We start from the raw sequence: 16,813 nt of genomic DNA on the forward strand, positions 1-16,813 counted from the left end.
CGGGCGTGTCACTACTCAGTAACACGTGTTCCCAAAAAGCTCAGCTGAACTAGTGAACTGCGTGCGGCTGTGAGTGTCTTCAATCTCACTAAGATTGGATAGCCTTCTTCAAAACTTTGCAAATCCAAACTAGTTAGTACTAAATTGCTATTCTCTCATTGAATTTTTCAACAGATTCTCTTTTTCTGTGTGTAGTTTTTGCACGAGCTCAACTTATCTAATTAGCTAGCAGTTAGCTATGTCTTTTGCAACTGAAGAGAAGAAATTGGTTGTTAGGCTATTGTTTGGCATTGTAGAAGTTTTGGAGTCCAAGACACCTGATGAAGCTGTGAACGTGGTGGAAGACTTTATCCCCGGCATCACACGTGCAATCACCAAACGACCAAATGGGATCGATCGTCAAATCAAGCTTGATTACTTGCTCCCGATGCTCCTAGACCTTGTTCAGCTCAGAGAGGGTTTCATCAATTTGAGTTCCTTTAAAGCAAAGTTTGATCAGATTGGTGTCGCACTCAGGGCCGAGTTCAAAAATTTTGACAAATCCAAAACCGACGTATGTTTGTCACTGATGCAGTAGTCACTCCCTCAATTAGCTCAATCAATTTTACTTGCACCTTTCTCTTTGCCTGTGATTCTGTAGTCTTGTACATTTATTCTAATTAGTGACCATCTTGTCACCTAATTTAATGTATTTATTCATAAGCTTAGCCTGAAACCATTGTAAGCTTCATTGTTATGCTAGACAGCAAATGATTAGGAGTTAATACTTTTGCTTTCCTTTTTTGCCTTAAATTTGTTAAGTATTTAACAATTTAGCACATTCATCTTGTTGCTTAATTTGTATGTAGCCCATCGCTGCACTTGATAAGCTTCTAAAGATTGCTTCCCCAGAAACTGTCCCTCTCCCTTTGTCTCCACCTCCCGAAAGATCCTCTCTTCACTTCACTCTCCCTCCACCAAATTTAAAGGTAAAGAAACAATTCCAATTATTATCCAACCATTGTCTGCCTAACCTTGTTCGCTTTACAGGATGAGAAACTAGCTGGAGAGAATTCAGAAGAGTATTGCAGTGCCTTTGTAGATAGTCCTGCTCCAACTGAATCTTCTTGTTCCCTGTCTTCTGATGGAGAAGATAGGACTAAGGTATTATTATTTATTATGTGTGTGTGCTTAAAGCCCTCATACAATAGGCAACATGTTGCTAGCAACATTTGTGGTTACTTTGATCTTGTAAGCAACATGTTGCCAGAAATAGAACAGCCTTCTATTTCTGGCAACATGTTGCTTACAAGATCGAAGTAGCCACAAATATTGCTAGCAACATGTTTGTTGCCTAGTATATGGTGGGCTTTAGGATAGGGTGGAAAGGACATGGCTTATAAATGGGTTTATTTCTGTCTCTCTTCCTCTAAGGTTGAGCAGCAAACCAAAGCCAGTATTACGGAGGTAAGTTCTTGAGTTTATTTTATAATTATTATAATTGATGCGATAATAGAGCATTCTGTATACGTTCCCCTACGATGTGACACCAGGGATTATTGATCAGCTGCAATCAATTGCTGACTATTCAAATTGCATCATGACGCCCGTAAAGACGTTTCAAGGTAATGGAAGTGGAGGTAGACTTTTTAAGAATGCCGTGTTGTCCTTTTAATTTTATAGGCACTTCTTTCTTTATAAATGCTGCTAAAGAGTGGGACCGGCGTAAGTGCATTGATGGCTTTCATGATTTTGAAAGAAAGGTATTTTAAAACTCTCATTCCTTAATCTACTCTCTCTCTCTCTCGCTCTCTCTCTCTCTCTAGCATTCTTCTAAGAAATTTGCCAAAATGTCATCTCTTCCCACTAGCCCATTGATGAGTCCATCAAGAAGTCCCACCACAGGCAAGTTAAATTAGTAGATATCCTTCAAAGTTCAATGCTATTGTGCCTTTATAAGCCTCAAAAGCTTTATGTCGTCATATATATATATGCTTTCTCAGATAACGTCAAGTATCATCGTTCACATTTACTTCAGATAAAACGAAACCTGAGAACTGAAAGTCCGCAACTCTTAGAGTCTCTCTATTTGATTGGTCAGCACTACGACATCGTGAGTTTACGTTATTTGTCACTGCATGTAGTTTTCCTTTTTTTTTCTTTCTTTTCCCCTTTAGCTAATGTAGCTCTCTTCCCTTTACTTAATGCATGTAGTGACACATTTTAACCCTTTAATAAATGTGATCTGCATAACCAATTCATTTGAGTTTACAGTCTCTCTCTCTCTCTCAGTTATCACTTACATTGTATATTATTCAAATCACTTACTTAATCGCTTGTTAATTTAATAGGATTTTTCATCCATCATGATCATTTGTGCTTATAAACACTTATCAACAGACACTTTTACTTATTCATTTCTTCATTCATTTATTCACTTCTTCATTCATTTATTCACTTATCTGTTATGTTACGTAAAATATGCTGGAGATGGAGAGATGTTTGATTGGGAGGGGGGGTGCAAAACTTTAAGGCTTGTTTCTCACTTACATCTGTGAGGGGGAAGATTGCTGTAAAGAACAAGGGGAGAGAGAGAGAAAGAGAGAATGATGAATAACAACAAGGATTCTCGTTCATCTGTGACAGCTAAGAGGTTCAAGAAAGCAAAGACTTCTGCAGTGCAGCAAGAGCCTCAGTTTGCAAAAGCTGAAGTTGGTCACAGTGGAAATGCTCAAACTCAAGTTGAGGCATATAGAAACATTCTCAGAGAAGTGGGCTCAATAAAAAAGAGAGTTAACAATGTAGGCCCTGTAACTAATTGTTGGATTGAATTTTTTCCCAATTTTGTTTGTAGGTATTAACTGATTATGATGAATTTTGTGAAGTATGAAAGAAAAGTCTTTGCAGTCTTATACTTTGTGCATATTTCTCTATTTCTGTAGCACAAGAGCAGAAGGACTGATGATATTGATGAGAATAATGTTGAGAGGCTATTGCAAAATTATGAATCAACCCAAAGAGAAAGAGATTTGGTAAGTAAGCATTCAACACACAAACTGCTGTGATATTAATTTCCTTGTGATACCATTATATAGATACTGCAGTCTCTGAAAGCTGTAAGCATTTGCATAACACACAGACACCATTAACAAAAATTCCCGTTTGTAGTTCTTTAAGAACCATATCTCATATTTCAAAGATTTATCGGTAAAAATATTATCATCTTAGGCCTTTTCCATATATACTTTTAATATTAAAGTATCTATGCCTTTTCACACTGCGCACAGTTTACAGTTTTTAAAGCGCTCCATGTGCTTTTTGTTGATACAGCTCAAATAATGCGCATGGATCTTGTTCTCACTAGCAGCTGAATTGTGTATCATTTTGTGTTCTTCTTGCCTTTGGTTTACATTGATCGCACAGCGTAACTTTTCGCCATTCGTCGCACAGCAACCGTGACACCTCTCAAGGTGTGATACGCACAATCCCTACACATTAGCATTACCCTTTGCGAGTATGAAAAGGCATTTAATCATCATAATCATAATTTAATCATCATAATCATAATTTAATCATTCCTATGTATGTACACCGTGTTTTCTTGTATACTGCAGCTTCCATCTGCTGTTGATACTCCAGATCTACAATTGTTAGATCTAGACATTGATGAAGAGAGATTCATGTATGCATATACTATAATCCACACAGTGTTGTATAGACCATATAGGAATGCCTGGAGAGTCGTATTGTCTGATATTAACAAGCTGTCTGAGATTAGCAAACAGCTTGTTGGGATGGGAAAACTAATCAACAAGTATTTACTTTCAGAAAACAACATTCTTAATTTATACCAAAACTTATTCTTTTGCTGCAGGCTGCCAATATTAATTAAAGGCATCAAAGGAGAGGTTTATTATTTGTTAATAATTTTTTTTAATTTGTAGGAGATTCTTCAGTAGAAAAGTCCCAGGTGGACCACTTAAGAGACATATTTACTAAAGAAGCAATGCAGAATTTAAGGTATTAAGTTCCTATGCCAGTACATATTGAGCAATAGTAGTGTTAAACAAAGTGAGATAGTGTAAGATCCATCCATAAAGCATAAAGTGTTAGTAATTGATAACAGTAGACTTGCAACTGAATCAAATAACTAAGCCTTAAATAGCATAGTACAAAGGAAAATGTTAAATAATGACAAGTATTAACAGAAGAAAGATTTATAATGGAGTTTCTTTTCAATGCCTTTAATTCTCACTTTTCTTCTCATCTTGCCTCTCACCCTTAGAATAACAAGGCAACTACAAGAAATGAATAAGGTTATATGTGAAATCCTAACTATACTAATAGTGACAGTGCATCATCTACTCTTGCTTGCATGCATTTGTACTTGTCATTTTTTTATGACAGGAAGTAGCTGCTTTGAGAGAGCAAAATAAGGAGCTCCTTAGTAAGAAAGGGAATGGAGATAATCGGCCAGCTCTTCAAATGCATAACAGTCTAGAGCAGGCATATGCAGTTAGTTCAGATGTTATTTGAATCCATAATCTCTGCTTCCAGAAAATCCAACAATTGCAATCAGAAATTGCAGACTCAAAAGAAAAGGAAAAAGTAGCTGTTTCCGCTGCTTTTGCATCTCCACCTAAGAGAAATGAAGGTTGCATACCAGTATGTGTATATATATATATGAAATTAGATTCACTTGTACTTTGTGTTGTATCCCATACACATGCACATAGCATGAACAAAAAACTGATGATGTGGCGGCTCGTAGGACACTGAAAATACCTGATTCTTATACTGTAGAGAAGTAATCATATGCAATATGTGCATGTTTATAAGACTCATTGCAGTCAAGAAAATAAAAGTGAAAAAGAGACTACTGACAATGTATCAATTGCACCTACTCTTGTGAAAAGTACAAACTAATTAGCAGCAATGCTTCTGAATTAATTTTTACTGAATATAGATGATGCTAAAGAGCCTGAGCCTTTGTCTAGTGGAAAGGAAGAAACCAAAAAGCAACAAGTAAAGGAAGTGACACATGCTTGTAGACCAAAGCTACTAAGTAAGCATTGTATGATATAAGGAGGAATGATGGCTTTGTGCTTCATTAACTAGGGAGATCAGTGCAAGAGAAACCAATACAAAAGAAAAGCAAATCTAAACCTGAAGTAAAATCATAAGCCATTATCATTATTATTATTGTTATCATTATTATGAAGAATCTGCTTAAGATGAGCAAGATTGATTTCAGTTCAGTTTTCATGCCGATAACCCCAGAATTGGCTCCACCGGTAACAGCAGTCAAATCGCCACGATATTTCACTCCTGCTGGCTACAAGGGGAGGATCCCCTCTGCTGTAGCATCACCTGCACCACTGCATATAGGCAACCCAAGCTCATCTCCTTTGAGTATTCAGGAATCTTCCATATCTGCAAGCGTCTCACCTTTCCTTCCTCCTATAGAAGCTCCTCCAGTACTGGTGCATGAAAGAGAGGAGCCAAAACTAGAAGAGAAAGAAAGTAAGAAAATTTATGATACTTCTCTGTGTAATAATGTTCATTTTGCAGGTGAAACACGAAAGTTGGAAAAAATTAAAAGTTCCTACAAACCACTCTCTGCAAACAAGACATTCATGCATCGTCATCGAAGTCACTGGAAGCCAATTTTGGCTGCAGTGAACAAGCAAGAAACAATACAAGAAGATCCTACAGTGACATCCATTCAATTTCTGGGCCCTGATGATGGAACAAGGACAGTAGGAGCAGCAAAGTACAACAGGCCAGCCTGGGTAAGGAAGCAAGGCAGTAATAATGGATCAAAGAGAAGCAACTGTGGTTCCTTGTCAATGGCAGTTCAAGGGAAAAGGTTAACCGATCAAAGAGCCATCACTGAAGGAAGGAGAGCTGAGCAGCCATACAGATCAAGATTGCCAATGGAAGCTTCAGGAGGACAGCAGGGAGATAGACCTGGAGCATCAAGACAGGCTATGGGACATCAGCCACAAACAGTGCAGAGATCAGTTCGAAACCAGCACAATCCGCAAACACTTCAGCTTCATTATATCAACTTCTCTGATGTGCTGTAGATACAGTCCTGTACATAGACACACTGCACTTAACTGTAGACATAAACTGTACACAGTCCTAGTCAATACATATATACACACACATTATACATGTAAATGGAACATAAGCTGTACAATAAATAATCATCATAAAATTTAGTAAACGTAATTAATGATACACTGTATTTTAGTAAAAGTCTTATGACTGCTTTATTTCACTTTAAAGTCATGACAGAATGAAGGAAGAAAAAGGGAGGAGGGATTGAGGGAAATTTTAAACAAGTTAATGTTGCTAATCTAATAGGGAGAATGTTTCCATTAGGCCACTTTCCTTGACAACACGTGAGAGCAAAGGGGAAGGTGTGGCCAGATCCTCTCTTATCTGACAGAGATGGGAATAGGAAATCTGACACCTCTCTAACCTAATGTAACCAAAAAATAAATTTGATGGCAATTAATAATAAAATAATAATAACAATGCAAACCTTTCTTCACGAGCTAAGTCAATGCCCTGTCCAGCAGTAGGTGTCGTCTGATGTCTAATATTAGAAATTATGACCGAAGCAAATGATTTTAGTATCAACTTGATAGCAAAAGTAGCACAAGATAAATACCTAGCAAGACAGTAATGAAGGACACTTGGGGAACAGGGTTTCCCACAAGATTGTCAAGTTACTCAAAAATTGAGCCAAAGTCCCTGTACTATAGTAGTACAGGGTATTGCAACAAAAATCACAAGGAGAGAATTCTCCTTTTTTCTAATTTTTTCTTATACATATACAAGTTTTAATGTTGTATAAAAAGTTTGAACTGATTCTGATCAAATTCAAATTTTTTACAAATTTTTAAAGTTGCTTCAAAATCGGGCCAAAGACCCTGTACTATAGTACAGGGTCTCGAGCCAAATTTCGCCAAAAATGACTAGGAGAGAATTCTTCATTTTTATAATTTTTTCTTATACATATACATGTTCTAATGTTGTATATCAAGTTTGAACTGATTCCGATCAAATTTAGATTTTTTATGAATTTTTAAAGTTGCTCCAAAAACCATGTACTGTATTGTAGTGCTTGTCAGCTCATGAAGCTCATGCTGTTTAGCTCACTTAGCATGCTTTGTGTGAGGAAACCCTGCCAGAGAATAATAAATAGTAAATGCAATACCTCTCGTGCTTGCTTTTCAATAACAATCTTAGTTCTGGTAGTATCAATACTGCCATATCCAGACTCCATAATGACCTACACATCACCCAATAATTAACAGAGTGGACCAGGCTTCATGATAAAGAAAGGCTCTATTATCATACACACTTCACCTCTTTAAGTTGAGTATTGATAACAGATCGATAATAACTGATTGGTCCCCACTGTTGACAGCTACTTCAAGAGCACCCTAACAACAACAACAACAACGACAACAAAAACAATAACAACAACAACAACAACAATTGATAATAATATAACGAGGGACTCACTTTTGGTTCAGATAGAGACCATTCTGATCTCACTTCTTGCAATAATTTTAATCTGTTTCTCAACATACTGCAAACATCAGAATGAGCTAATAATAATAAAATTTAAATATTAAATAAAATAAATAAATAAATAATAATAATAATTAATACCTTCATTGATATCTCTCTCTAACTCGGGCCCACCATAATAGGAGTCTTGTGGGTGTGGCTAACGAGAAATAAAAATGAAGTACATCAAAAGTAATGCACATCATGTACTTTATTAATATCAAAGGAGGGTATGTGGGGGCGGGGCTCAGGAGGCGGAGTTTGAACCAAAGGAGGTTGAAATGGCAAAAAATTTTTACCTTTAGGTGGCGTCCTAACTAAAAATATAATAATAATAATAATGATGATGATGATGATGATGATGATATAATATCATAAATAATTACCCAATTGCTCTCTGGCTTTAAACAGCATCTGCCTATCCTCTGACTGCAATTCCTTTGGAGGAGACTCATCACATTCACCCACCTCCCTAGAGACAGGAATGAAGGACAGCAGGGGATATACTCAGTAGTAGTACAAGTGTACCTCTCCTCTTCCTCCTCCTGTGGGGGTCCTGTTGGTTGGGTCAGAGGTCGTTCAATCTCTTCCTCGCGATACTGAAACTTCTGTCTTACGCTAAAATATAACACAATCATAACTGCTGGTCTTAATTGATGCAAATAATTCTGGACCATTTTTTAAAGAACGGCATTACCTTTGGTAGTCTCTCTTCTTCTCAGAGTGTGACCACGGCTTTAGTTTCTTGAAATCAATACACCAGAGGCTGACCATTGTAGAGGAATAAGACACGCCTACCTACAGGAAGATATGATATCACATGATACTAACCAAGGTGCACTCTCTGAGGAACTTCAGTAAAAAGGGCAATGACCAATAATAGTGCATGTACATGTTTTGACTTTTGAGAAATAGTGCTTTAAAAGGAAGGCGAGAGTTACATGTAAGCACTATTACGAATTAAATCTTCTACAAGTTCTCCAAAGGAAAGGCCACAGAAACTTAACAGAATGGATGGATACATGAACTTTTAATTTTGATTTATTCTGGAGCTCTTTGCTCATGAATATACATGTGTTCCTTACAATCTGATCCCCAGAGAGCTGCATGCTGGCTGTCTTTCCCCAAGGTATGGAGAGATAGTCCAGTTGAAGGCTTGGCTCCCAGCTATGAACTCTCAGGCAATCCTGGGAAGCGCTAAAGATAACGTTGGCTTCGGAATGAAAGAGTATCTTTCTGATACCAAATCCTTCAGGGGGAGATGTGGAGATAAGCGATAGAGTCTCAAGGTCCCAGTAACTGATAGTCCTAAACAAAGAATACATGGAACATTTAATTTAGTAAGTATTGGTATTATCACATGTATGCAGGGTGATCACTATTTTTTTAAAGAAAGTTTGAAAAATTCGTAAAAATCCAATTTTGATTGAAATCAGTTCAAACTTTCTACGCAACATAAGAATATGCATATATATTAGAAAAAATATATAAAAATGAAGAATTCTCTACTTTTCATTTTTGGCGAAATTTAGCCAAAATCCCTGTACTATAGTATAAGGACTTTGTGAATGAATGAATGCAGCAGCTATTGGGGTGAGGCCATACCATGGACTATATGCATGTGTCTTGCTAATGGCGTTATATACCTGTCACTACTGGCAGCTGCTAGTAAAAGCTCCTTGGGATGAAACTGGATATCGTTAACAGGCAAAGAGTGAGTACTGAACTCCTTCAAACACTTCCCAGCATTAAGATCCCACAACTAGAGGAATAAAAAATTACAAGTCTCACTCTCTCTCTCTCTTTGATTTACTAACTCTGACTGCATTATCGGAGCTTGCTGATACAAGCCATTTACCATCAGGGCTGAACTGTATCCCATTAATCACGTCGCTATGTCCTTTATATGTATACAGACAACCTTTCCTCCTAACATCCCACAGCTGCAACAAAGAATAAATAAATTAATAAACAAACAAATAAATAAATAAGTAAATAAATAAAGAGGTAAGTACATAAATAAACAAATAAATAAATAGAAAATGGATTCACTTTTATGTTGGTGTCCATAGAGCCTGAGGCTAATATGTCGCCATAGCGATGGAAATCCAGACAAGATATGGAGGACTTGTGTCCGCTTATGCTTCTAACAACTGAGAGAGAGAGAGAGGGGGGGGGGGAGAGAGAGAGAGAGAGAAAGAGAAAGAGAGGGGGGGGAGAGAGAGAGAGCGAGCTGATTAAATAATTAATAGATGGATAAACATACCTTTATTTTCATTCAAATCAAATACTTTAAGGGAGCCTGAACGAGACCCCGCCCCCAACCAGCTCTCACTCCCATTGAATGTTATACATTCTATTGGTGAACTTAATCCAGAAATACTCTAAATAAATAAATAAATAATAATATATTTAAATAATAACAATATTGAATCATAAAGCCCTATATCATAAGTACATGAGATTGCACTGTTTTTTGCAAGGAGAATAAAATTAGAAATCTGCCTCACCTTCCTTATAAGGAAGCAACAGCTACTTGGTTCTTATCCTCAATAATAAATCACCCACTTAACAAAATAAACCAACCAAAACTCTTGTTGCAAGGATTATGCAATTTAATTTTTTTACAGGTAGCCCAAATATGATTTTAATTTTTTTACAGAGATATTTTGAGGTTGTCCAACTAGCCATAGATTAACTCTCTTGTCTTCTCCGCCAGTGGCTAGTGTACGGCCAGTGAACGGACTGAGGCAAGCACACAGTACATCACTGCCGTGAGCTACAAATTCACCTAAAAAGAAAGAGAAGCTCATACATCAAAGTAGGCAAACTCACTGATCTTCCAGTTACTCTTTGCATTTGAGGCCATTTAAAGGCGGGAATTATTTGTAGGCGGAGCTCGGAGCAAATAAAGAGAGATCACTGATCACGTGAGGTTATAACTACACACGTGCAAGCACGTGTCTGTAGTAAAATTAATTTTTAATTTATGAAAAATAAGACTTGAAGCAAAACTGTAACAATAACAATGATGAATTAAGAAATAATAACAATAATAATTTAATCTTGTTTAGTTTTAGGAAGTTCGGTAATCTTCAGCAGCCTCTCTGGCGATCGGAAAATATAAAACAACTTTCCAACCAAAACTTCTTCAAGAACAAAATCTTTTGCTTCTCGAACTGCAAAAATATCATCGCACAACTCAAGTAGAGGATCAGGATAGAGTATTTCATCAATAATTATTTCAAACATGAGGGAATTGATGAAACTCCTCAAGAATCTACTGATCACCAGCACCACAGACACATACAGACCAATAATCCTAAATAATAATGCAATGAAACAAAAAATCCATAAAATCATTGTAATTTAGTTAAACCATTAAAAACTTGGCTGCATTGCTTGCAAGGAGAAATAGAATGGGAGAAGAAAAAAAGGGGTTTACCCGAGATTAGAGACAAAGCTAAAGACAACAGGGACAACAGGATCACTGTGAACAATCATCTCCAAAGAGCCAGGTGACTCATTCCCAGTTGCTAGAACATAACTTGAAGATTGGGTCAGTGTCCACCATTGATTAATAGTGACATTATTCAGTGTCTCTGTTCTATTCAGTAATGCAGAACAGTCAACTACAGTATTGCCACTTATATAATCTGCAAAGTACATTGTACATCATTAATCACTATGATAGAGTTAATGATTATAACAAACTTGATATTGATGTATATTCCGTTGACATCTCTGCGGCAGGTGCTGATACATACAGAGGATAAAGTGAAGTCAAATTACTATCAAAAGTAGGACGAGGGGTTATCATACACTGTCAAAATGATGAAGAGCAATATCTTACATTAAGGATAAATTCCCATTAAGATTATCAAGGAACTGTCTCGCCACTTCAGTATTGATTTCTATATTTTTACTCCCACTAATAACTTCACTAGCCACACCTGTGCCTGGAGACCTAAGAAACAAATGGAACAAGATTAAACGTTGCTATATTACCTTCTAAATGACCACGAAAAAACAAGTTTATGTACTGCCTTTGCACTTAGAGCCAGCAGGTCTTTAAGCTGATCTTGTGATGGTTGACTAGCTGTCCACAGTAAGGATGAGCCCCCAGGAAAGAGAATGCGTCTAAAATTTTCCTTTGGAAATAAATCATTGAAATCGCGTCTTATCTAAAAATAAGGAAGGTCCCTGGTGATTAAAAGTAAAGATGAAGGATTGCTTACTGTAGTGGTGGTAATCTTGTTCCTCAAAGTACTATATTGGTCCTGATTCAACTCATATATGAATGATGATTGTGCTTGGATTTGCAATAACTATAATAAATGAAAAAAGAATCAACTTACAGTAAGCAAAATTTAGAGTTCACAATACTCATGACACTATTACAAGTCTTATTTTTTACCTGATATCCTTCCAAATCAAGATCAACAGTAGCATATATAGGTGGATTAGGTGTGCTGGTTTCATTAACTAGACTAATTACTAGGAGCGGTCCCCATATGAGCAGAACCAGTCCTACTAAGAAAGCTCCACCCAAGAACAGCTTGACAACAAAACTTTGCTTATCACCAAGATCTCTGGGCAATAACTATAAAAAAGAATGAGTTTGTGTTCCATGTGATAAAGTGACTTGTTTTACTTACCTTTTCTCGAACTCTCCTAACTTTAATCTGATACAGTTGTGCCCATATCTCCTGAACTCTTAGCCAGTTTATGACTGTCAGCGAAGTATCAGTAAATACCCAATCCATCACCTCCCGCAACTCTGGGATAATGGGTATTGCACGATACCTGATACATAATAATGAATATCTAATCTATAACAATACAAAGGACCAACCCAAGGAATATGAATCCTACAGGAGGAGAAAAATTCTTTGCAGCAAAATTTTTAAGTAGCCTCTCGGGATATCCTGAAATCATCTGGAGAGCCGACACTATGAAATACATGCTCTTGAAAAAATAGATGGCCTGAGCAGCTGGATTATCAATGAATGCTCTATTAAAGAGAGGGAGGGATCTCATGCAGCTGCTAATCAATAGGGGCATTACTTTTCAGTGGTTACAGGCAATATAAGGAACATCCATATATGCCATAAGATTAACAAAGTGACGTAAAAAACAAATTTTGCTATGATAGAGTGACGAAGATAAATAGCCCTGGAACAAGAGAAGAAGTGGCATAATGTACAAACACTGTACGCCTCGTGGATTACCTGTCAACTAGCATGAAGAAAAACTGCAAGAATAACATTGTGAGAAATGTTAGAGGAATGTTGTTCGATTGGATGTAAGTAGCCACTTCAGGTACATCACCAGACCCTGTACTAACCTGGAAAAAGTGAGTACATTCAATATCACACAGAAAAAACAAATTTACCCACAATAATTATTTGCATATTTTAAAACAACAGCTCAAATGATCTTTCTAAAACTTTCTACATATAGCACAGGGACATGAACATGCATCTGAAAAAATTATTGTGGTACTTTTGAAGCCATTCTTGGTACAAGTATGAGCAAATTGTGACCAATCTCATTATTTTTTTACATCCAAACCCTGACAAAAGGACTCTCTCACTCACAGAAAAGCTAGAATATCCCAAAGCAATTGTAATGAAGCAAAGACAATCAAAGAAGAGCATCCAATTGTACAAGTCCTTAGCGCCAGCAATCGTCGTCTTGCTAAATAACGTCTTAAAGAAACCAATGAAGCGATAAAACACACTCCTCCTATAGGTAAAGCAATAAGAGTACAACTAATAAAATATAATAGACTTACAGTATGCCTGTCCTTTTACTAAGGGTTGAAATGTTCTGCCATAGACCGTGTTGCTATTTGGGATAGAAAAAAGTCAAAATAGACTCATACAATTCCTTAATGAGATATTTATACCTTAAGCAAGCCTCTGTGGAATATAATGGACATGAGGAGGAGAAGATGAACAAAGGAATTAGAGAAATAAGACGAGGTGGTCTCAATACCAAAGAACCAAGAAGCAGGGCCATTCAATCCCAGGAACGCATTGTCTCCAGTCTCCCCATCGTTACCAATAGCAAAATAAACGAAATAGTAAATATACTTGACGACTAGGACAAACATAGTGAAGAAGAGTAGTATATTCCAGTATCTCTTGGTAGGCCATGGAACGTATAGCAGACCCCACATGAAGATGATCGCTGCATAAAAGAAGGAAATGAAACTCCCCGATCTAATGATGGCAAGAATAGCCATGAAGATGACCACGTAGTTAAAATGAGAAAGGGTCCAGTAATAGAGTGCACGTAACAATCGTTTTGGTCTCCGAGTGTATTCAGTTGAGAGCTTCTCTAGTCTTTCATGGACTGCTTTAGCTTGCTCCTCATGGTCAGAGCTTGGAGCAATTCTTAAAGTTTGAATAATGTCACCAGACTTGTCAAAATTGTAACCAGAGGATCTCAGCCTTTTCATACTAGGCGGGGGAAAGGATGGCGACTTTCGAACCGAAGAGGAGTGGGTGAACTTGGTCTCAGACACAGGAGGAGTAGCTCCACTCTCAGTAACCTCAGCTTGTACAGCAATACCAGGTGGTTTAGTTCCTGTCTCTTCTAATCCTCTCCCTTCTTCGGAGTGAGGGCTATCAGCAGCAGGTGCATGGGACTCGTGACGAGCTTTGGCTACACGTTTTAAGACTTCCATATAATTAGCACTGCTATCCTCAAGGAAATTAATAATGTAATCCACCACCTCAAGCCAGACCTTCCACAAGAAGGAACCGACCTTTTTCCATTTGCTGATCTCTTCCGCTACATCCTCTGCTTTGGATTTATGCTTCACCTCCTCCTCCTCTTCCTCCTCCTTCTCTTCTATGTCAGTGGGTGAACTGTCTTTCTTTGATGAGTGAGTAGGTGAGACTGTCAAAGAGAAATCAGGAGGAACCCGAGCTATAAATTATAACTTATAAAATATTTAATGACCAGATTTAAAGGCTTACTTCCAACGTTAAGTAAATGTGCTATCTTCCCTTCAGTCAATTTGAGTTTACCAGCTCTAAAAAAAAAAAATAAAAATAAAAATAAAAATAATGATAATAATAATTGATAATAATATTAGTATTATTATCTCAATCATTTACCTTTCCTTCAGCTCTTCTAGTTCCTCCTTTTGCTTTTCTGTGCTTTTCTTTTCATTTTCATCCAGGACGGCAAACAGTATCTTTGAAAATCTAAACAACAAATTTATTGTCATTCGTCTCCCTTCTCTCCTTCTTCCTTACTCGACAGCGGAACTTTCTTTCTCATTAATTTCACGTGCTACCTGATCAGCATACTGGGTATCAAGTAATATAACCTGTATTGTGACTAATATGAAAGTGAGTACATCAAACCACAGGCCAGTTGAAGAGTGAGGATTATTATCACAATCTAAACTAGAGGGTATGCCTTCATGTAGAAAAAAAGAAAGAGATACATTTAAATTAAATGCACATGTATAGTAGTAGACTACAAGATATAGAGATTAGTATTGTGCATGTAAGAACTAACCATAATACAATGGCTCAGAGCAGTGTAGATTAATGACAGATATAAAGCCACACCTTCCTCCGAAACTAATCTCAGGAATGAATACACAACCAGGCAACTTAACACACACAAGATATTAAAAATAGACAGTCACATATGATGGCTCTACCTCAATCATGATACGGATCAACAGAATAAAGTAGATAAAAGCTCTCAGTGTCATCCACCTATTAATATCAGAATACACATAGGACATATATACATACATACATGACATAGACATGCTTACCATTTCTTCCTTTTAGTCCTCTCATCACTCAGTAGTAATTGCCCACGATAAAGAAATATAAAACACAAGAGGAGAAATATCAAACCAAACACGTTGAGTCCAAACGCTCCGGCAACAAAAACAAAGAAAATGGCGAGCCAAAAGTAATATTGGAATAATAATATCTATAATTAGAAGAGTCGTTAGGGGAGTATAACGTCACACCCATACCTTGAGATAATCAAGGAATTTATCAGTGTCATACATGAATGGGTAATCAGTAACAGCTGGTAACCCGGTCAATGGGTTTCTGACAAAATACTTCATCTGGAGAGCCATGCATAAGTAGCTAATGAGATTAACTATATAATGATATTCATGAATGGGGTGCGGTCAGTTTTAAATCATATTCATTACCAAACAGCCAACGCTTGTCCAGTATATCAGCACCAGTGTGAGGAATAAAGAGCCACTTCTCTAGCCTAGAACAACAAAAATACATGTACATGATCCTCCTCCTTCATTCTCTGAATCTCTTCCCTACTCTCCTTTCTCTCTCCCTCTCTCTCTCTCTCCCTACCTGGTATGATATGTATCATTGAATTTAGAGGCCCACGGGTAACCTATAGCAACCAATAAACAATAACGACACTGCAGTAAAGACATTAAAAGGTAAAGTCCTGAAAACTATTGAAGCAAAGTTCAAAATAGGGGAACCACAAGGGAAGGAGGAACTAGTGGGGAAAATCCCCAAAAAAGCACGTGGGACTTCCCCCAATATTAGATAATAATGCAACTATACATATTCACCTTTACAGCATTATATTATACAGTTACCAATAGATAAAATACATTAGTGGCTCAGACTAACCATTATCACATATTGCACTGGTGGGTGCTCCCAGGAGTGCTAAATACTGTACTAATATCAGTATCCCTTGAATCGTGAGGTACAGCATCCAAAATATGCGGAGGAATCTTCTAGGAGTGATGAGCATAGCTCCAAGCAATATTGCAGCAAAAACACCATAAATATCAATCCTAACTGCTATCACTATTGACTGTATTATCCAACAAAACTAGAAGAGGAGGAGAAAGATAGGGAATAACTCTCTCTCTCTCTCTCTCTCTCTGTTTCTCTGTCTCTCTCTCCCCCTCCCTCTCTCTTTATGTCCTTTACCTCTACTCCATACATCTCAAAAAAGTGATTCAAGATGTACTTGATAGCATCAGTCCACGAATGGTGAGCCAGCTCTTGCTTTACCCCCAGGAACAGACTACCAATCTCCCATCTCTCAATGGTAAGCCTCTTATTCTCAATACTGTATGCCTAAAGGACAGTATCAACACAAAGTCTTGAACAATTGGACCGTGATACTATATGATTACCTGATGCCTTCTGGTTGAGTAGCTTAATGCTATTAAAAGAGATACAAGTAGTGGACCCTATTTAAAATG

At 37.2% G+C, this 16,813-nt stretch overlaps 4 protein-coding genes across 6 annotated transcripts in view; 2 read left to right on the top strand and 2 right to left on the bottom strand.

Annotated features, from left to right (window-relative positions):
* Nucleotides 1–35: 35 nt before the first annotated feature.
* Nucleotides 36–2,459, top strand: LOC109580500 (uncharacterized). Of its 3 annotated transcripts, none has more exons than XR_002184255.1 (10): nucleotides 36–132; nucleotides 175–553; nucleotides 849–968; nucleotides 1,030–1,143; nucleotides 1,414–1,446; nucleotides 1,496–1,604; nucleotides 1,663–1,742; nucleotides 1,806–1,884; nucleotides 2,018–2,092; nucleotides 2,157–2,459. XR_002184255.1 is itself a non-coding variant. In XM_019993747.1 (10 exons), the coding sequence occupies exons 2-10, from the start codon at nucleotides 239–241 to the stop codon at nucleotides 2,163–2,165; spliced, it is 969 nt and encodes a 322-aa protein (XP_019849306.1). In that variant the 5' UTR covers nucleotides 36–132; nucleotides 175–238; the 3' UTR covers nucleotides 2,166–2,459. The 3 variants fall into 3 exon arrangements, 2 of the variants coding, with proteins under 2 accessions (XP_019849306.1, XP_019849307.1); XM_019993747.1 differs by having other exon boundaries at nucleotides 1,983–2,092; XM_019993748.1 differs by having other exon boundaries at nucleotides 196–553; nucleotides 1,983–2,092.
* A 73-nt stretch (nucleotides 2,460–2,532) lies between these two features.
* LOC100636780 (uncharacterized) lies at nucleotides 2,533–6,267 on the top strand. Its single transcript, XM_011412188.2, has 18 exons — nucleotides 2,533–2,780; nucleotides 2,834–2,863; nucleotides 2,922–3,011; nucleotides 3,075–3,095; nucleotides 3,148–3,186; nucleotides 3,594–3,661; nucleotides 3,707–3,793; nucleotides 3,854–3,873; nucleotides 3,924–3,999; nucleotides 4,265–4,295; nucleotides 4,387–4,494; nucleotides 4,537–4,644; nucleotides 4,716–4,786; nucleotides 4,830–4,894; nucleotides 4,946–5,044; nucleotides 5,098–5,150; nucleotides 5,202–5,502; nucleotides 5,551–6,267. The coding sequence occupies exons 1-18, from the start codon at nucleotides 2,586–2,588 to the stop codon at nucleotides 6,066–6,068; spliced, it is 1,980 nt and encodes a 659-aa protein (XP_011410490.1). The 5' UTR covers nucleotides 2,533–2,585; the 3' UTR covers nucleotides 6,069–6,267.
* LOC100636906 (katanin p80 WD40 repeat-containing subunit B1-like) lies at nucleotides 6,231–10,481 on the bottom strand. The gene is made up of 17 exons (XM_019993750.1): nucleotides 10,405–10,481; nucleotides 10,230–10,360; nucleotides 9,836–9,953; nucleotides 9,622–9,722; nucleotides 9,387–9,512; nucleotides 9,216–9,331; nucleotides 8,655–8,877; nucleotides 8,267–8,367; nucleotides 8,098–8,187; nucleotides 7,956–8,041; nucleotides 7,780–7,886; nucleotides 7,672–7,729; nucleotides 7,522–7,607; nucleotides 7,363–7,439; nucleotides 7,211–7,285; nucleotides 6,533–6,661; nucleotides 6,231–6,469 (listed from the first exon to the last, which is right to left on the bottom strand). The coding sequence occupies exons 1-17, from the start codon at nucleotides 10,436–10,438 to the stop codon at nucleotides 6,340–6,342; spliced, it is 1,788 nt and encodes a 595-aa protein (XP_019849309.1). The 5' UTR covers nucleotides 10,439–10,481; the 3' UTR covers nucleotides 6,231–6,339.
* A 19-nt stretch (nucleotides 10,482–10,500) lies between these two features.
* Nucleotides 10,501–16,813, bottom strand: part of LOC100637032 (piezo-type mechanosensitive ion channel component 2-like) — a 13,067-nt gene continuing 6,754 nt past the window's right edge. Inside the window, exons 15-40 of the mRNA XM_019993751.1 lie at nucleotides 16,745–16,801; nucleotides 16,536–16,685; nucleotides 16,227–16,434; nucleotides 15,936–15,978; nucleotides 15,773–15,837; nucleotides 15,587–15,717; nucleotides 15,377–15,540; nucleotides 15,257–15,314; nucleotides 15,109–15,205; nucleotides 14,841–15,006; nucleotides 14,700–14,789; nucleotides 14,559–14,614; nucleotides 13,481–14,508; nucleotides 13,367–13,419; nucleotides 13,170–13,317; nucleotides 12,801–12,916; nucleotides 12,637–12,744; nucleotides 12,425–12,583; nucleotides 12,228–12,375; nucleotides 11,987–12,172; nucleotides 11,808–11,897; nucleotides 11,578–11,753; nucleotides 11,423–11,536; nucleotides 11,284–11,360; nucleotides 11,015–11,225; nucleotides 10,501–10,891 (exon numbers count right to left, since the gene is read on the bottom strand). Of these exons, the coding sequence (XP_019849310.1) occupies nucleotides 10,630–10,891; nucleotides 11,015–11,225; nucleotides 11,284–11,360; nucleotides 11,423–11,536; nucleotides 11,578–11,753; nucleotides 11,808–11,897; nucleotides 11,987–12,172; nucleotides 12,228–12,375; nucleotides 12,425–12,583; nucleotides 12,637–12,744; nucleotides 12,801–12,916; nucleotides 13,170–13,317; nucleotides 13,367–13,419; nucleotides 13,481–14,508; nucleotides 14,559–14,614; nucleotides 14,700–14,789; nucleotides 14,841–15,006; nucleotides 15,109–15,205; nucleotides 15,257–15,314; nucleotides 15,377–15,540; nucleotides 15,587–15,717; nucleotides 15,773–15,837; nucleotides 15,936–15,978; nucleotides 16,227–16,434; nucleotides 16,536–16,685; nucleotides 16,745–16,801 (4,161 nt within the window). The 3' untranslated portion in view covers nucleotides 10,501–10,629. The remainder of the gene's footprint in view (nucleotides 10,892–11,014; nucleotides 11,226–11,283; nucleotides 11,361–11,422; nucleotides 11,537–11,577; nucleotides 11,754–11,807; nucleotides 11,898–11,986; nucleotides 12,173–12,227; nucleotides 12,376–12,424; nucleotides 12,584–12,636; nucleotides 12,745–12,800; nucleotides 12,917–13,169; nucleotides 13,318–13,366; nucleotides 13,420–13,480; nucleotides 14,509–14,558; nucleotides 14,615–14,699; nucleotides 14,790–14,840; nucleotides 15,007–15,108; nucleotides 15,206–15,256; nucleotides 15,315–15,376; nucleotides 15,541–15,586; nucleotides 15,718–15,772; nucleotides 15,838–15,935; nucleotides 15,979–16,226; nucleotides 16,435–16,535; nucleotides 16,686–16,744; nucleotides 16,802–16,813) is intronic.

This window comes from Amphimedon queenslandica, unplaced genomic scaffold, assembly GCF_000090795.2.
Source record: "Amphimedon queenslandica unplaced genomic scaffold, v1.1 AMPQUscaffold_13489, whole genome shotgun sequence".
NCBI classification, from domain to species: domain Eukaryota; kingdom Metazoa; phylum Porifera; class Demospongiae; order Haplosclerida; family Niphatidae; genus Amphimedon; species Amphimedon queenslandica.